The 3,454-nt window shown below is 50.8% G+C and overlaps 1 protein-coding gene across 1 annotated transcript in view; it reads right to left on the reverse strand.

Moving 5' to 3' along the window:
• LOC107115649 (neurotrypsin-like) overlaps positions 1-3,454 on the reverse strand; it is a 47,747-nt gene that overhangs the window by 2,362 nt on the left and 41,931 nt on the right. Inside the window, exon 14 of the mRNA XM_015417403.1 lies at positions 1,780-2,060. Coding sequence (XP_015272889.1) covers positions 1,780-2,060 — 281 coding nt within the window. The remainder of the gene's footprint in view (positions 1-1,779; positions 2,061-3,454) is intronic.

A 3,454-nucleotide genomic window follows, 5' to 3' on the forward strand; every position in this document is an offset into this window, starting at 1 on the left:
GTTCTGCAACTTACCTGGCTGCTTCTTGCTCTGACTGAGGGCTGCTGGGAGCGGGGGGGTGGGGCTTGTTGTATGTGCCCGCCCCCTGGGCTCTTTACTGCCGGAGCTCTGCTCCTGCATGCTCCCGCAGGAAATGACCCCTGCCCCTGGACTTCTTCAGAGAGGCTGGCTGCCCCGAAGGTCAGTGCTGCCCACCCTCCCTGCCCCTTTGTCAGAGCTCGCCCGAGCCTCAAGCGCCAGTGCCCCCTCCCTCTGGCAGGAACTCAGCTGGGCTGGCTTCTGCTGCTGAGCGTGGCTGACTCCGTGGTAGACTCTGTCAAGGCCACGCCCTGCTGCCACCTGGCAGACAACTTCTCCAGCCTCAGGGCTTGCGGGTGCAGTGCGCCTTCGGGGGGGCCCGCAGTCCCCCGGGGGGGGGGGGGGGGGGGGGGCACATGACGAAGCCCCGCTCCCTGCTTCCGGCCGCCCCGCTTCCGGCCCTCATTCAGCCAAGAAATTGCCTAAAATAAATCATTAAATATTATCCATAAAAATCAGCCCATGCCCATCTCTCCAGAAGCAAGACTTTACCACTATATGGATTTTTGAAAAAACAACAACAGCATGCATATCACCTTTCAACACAATAAATCCAAACTCGATGGCTCAGAGATATACTCATGTATAATCACTCCACCAAGTACAATGGGTATTGCTAAGACATTTACTATTTTGCTTTAACATTCCTGGTGCAGCTGTGATTTTTTAATACATATAATTAATGCAGAGATGAGTACATATCGCCAGAGAAGGTGTAACCACATAACTGAATTTTTGTATGGCGATATGCCTTGTCCCTTACATCTGTGCAAGGAAAAGGGCTAGATACTTAGGTTTGTTTGTTTATTTTAAAAGCTGGGAATTCAGAGAACCTGATAGTCACATTTTATGACATTTAACTTAATAATAATAATAGATTGGATTTATACCCTGCTCTACACTACCCAAGGGAGTCTCAGAGCGGCTTACAAACTCCTTTCCCTTCCCCTCCCCACAACAGACACCCTGTGAGGTGGGTGGGGCTGAGAGAGCTCTTGACAGAAACTGCTCTTTTTCAAGAACAGCTCTTATCAGACCTACAGCTTGCCCGAGGTCATCCAGCAGCTGCAAGTGGAGGAGTGGGGAATCAAACCCGGTTCTCCCAGATTAGAGTCCGCGCACTTAACCACAACACCGCATAATAATATGTCAATTGCCAATTTTTCTAAAAGTACTCTGGTGGAGAATGACTGGGCCAGGACAGCAGCACTGACGTGGATGGGGCCGGGAAGACCCCACATGGGGTCTACCTGGGTGCCCCTGCAGCTGTGCTGTTTCCCCAAAACATCACAGTAAATCCGGTTTGGAAAAGACGGGGGAAACTCAGGAGGTCCACGGAAGCACCACAAGGCTTTGGGGGAACAGGAGAACCCTCGGCTTCCCGGTAGCATCCATGCCGGGCAAACAACCTGAGTCTCACTGACAATATTTCCTACTTTTCTCAAGAGAGCTCCTTTCATTTAACTGCCAGAGCTTCTAATCACAGGGTTCATCTCCTTTGACTGAGTCTAGCTGAATGGTGTGTTAGTCTGGCAAAACAAAACCGTACTTGGTATACACTTTTAATTGGAAACTTTACTGGCCGTTTCATCTCTCACAGCCAAGTGTCCTAAAAGTTGGTCCAGGGCTGGCTCTCTAAAGGACTCGCCTCTCTCCTCCTATCTTTCCACATTCACTTTTACAAGGCTTCCTCCCACTCACCTGTGTCTCCCCAGCCAGATATGACACAGGACCGTCTATCGATGGCAGACTTCTCTTTCCTGCTAGGCAGACAGATCGGAAGGACGTGGTGGCTGAAGGAGAGGCAGCGGCCATCTTTCCCCCGAATCCTGACCAGGGCAATGTCGTTGTCGTTGCTGCTAGACCGGTAGTTCCTGTGGAGGACAATCTTCTCCACAGGTAGCTCTCTCTCAAACTCATCCCTCACGCCAGTGTGGTAGTCCCCCACCCGCAGCAGGTAGCGCCTCACATCTATCCCGAACCTGTTCACAAGGAAGACGTCAGCCCGTTATTTCTCACTAGAGGCACTTCATCTCTAGCACGCTGTTTATCCTTCCCAATTGCATCCTCACAACAATTCTTGTTGAGGTAAATTAGTGTGTGTATGTGTGTGTGTGAGAGAGAGAGACAGAGAGAGACAGAGACAGACTGGCACCGGTCAGCTTTGTGGCCGAGTGGGGATCTCAAGCTGGTTCCTCCAGTTGTAGCTCAGCACTCCATTCACTAAATCACACTGGCTCCATGCTGCTTTCTCCACAGAGTCCCTTGAGCAGGGCTATGGAGGAGGTATGGAAGAAGACAACTGAGGCCATTAGGCCGTTGGAGCACCTTACTTGCAGAAAAGGCTGAAGAGCTTCCTCAGTCTAGAAAAAAGGGCAGCTCGGGGGAGGCATGACAGAGGCTTGTAAAATCATGCATGGGGTGGAGAGAGTGGATAGAAGGAGCTTTCTCTCCCCCGCCCGTAACACTAGAACTCAGGGTCACCCAAAGAAATTGCTTGGAAATTGCCCTGTTCTTGATCCTCTAGAGCAAGGGTGTCGAACTCATTTGTCATGAGGGCCGGATCTGACATGAATGAGACCTTGTTGGGCCGGACCATGTGTGTCATAAAATGTAATGCCAGGTAGTGGAGATATAAACTCTATAAAGGACACAAACACAAAGGGTTTTTTTACTTAAAATAAAAACATGCTTAAAACATTAGCACTCTTGCAACACTTTGTTTCTTTAACAGTGTCTGATCATGGACACCTCTTGCTCTGAAATATTGCATCAAACTGTCTGTGCTGCTGCAATCTTGAGTATGCTGTTCAGGTGTGTATCTGTAAGCTGCAAGCCTACGATGACGCAGCAGCAGCAGAACTGGAAGCAGCAGCAGAGGACAGCCAGTTCTGCTGCGGGCCTGATAGAAGCCCTCCAGGGCCCTGATCCGGCCCCCGAGCTGCATGTTTGGCACCCCTGCTCGAGAGGAACTAGTGCTGGACTAGCGGGACCGCCGGTCTGATCCCACAGGGCTCTTCTGGTGTCCCTGTCTTTTTTTACTCCTGTTGTCATATAAAACACCATAGAAACAGACGATGCTGTAGACATAAATGTCGTCACACTGAGCACGTCATGCAGGGACACTCTAGCATTTGGCTAAGAGCTTTATGGTGACCATAGAGGGTTTTTTCCCAAATACTAGAGTGTCCAACCCCGATGTATCCAGTGCGATGACGTCACCTCTGGGTGACATCATCGACAACTCCCAGAGCAAGACTGGACACCCCACCCCCACCCCCCACCAGCAGCCAGGTAAGACCCGGCAACCTTAATTACCCCTCAAGGATCAGTTCCCCTGGAGAAAATGTCTGCTTTGGGGGGGTAAACTGACATT

The sequence above is a fragment of the Gekko japonicus genome, unplaced genomic scaffold (genome assembly GCF_001447785.1).
Source record: "Gekko japonicus isolate JY-2015 unplaced genomic scaffold, Gekko_japonicus_V1.1 scaffold4145, whole genome shotgun sequence".
Taxonomy (NCBI): domain Eukaryota; kingdom Metazoa; phylum Chordata; class Lepidosauria; order Squamata; family Gekkonidae; genus Gekko; species Gekko japonicus.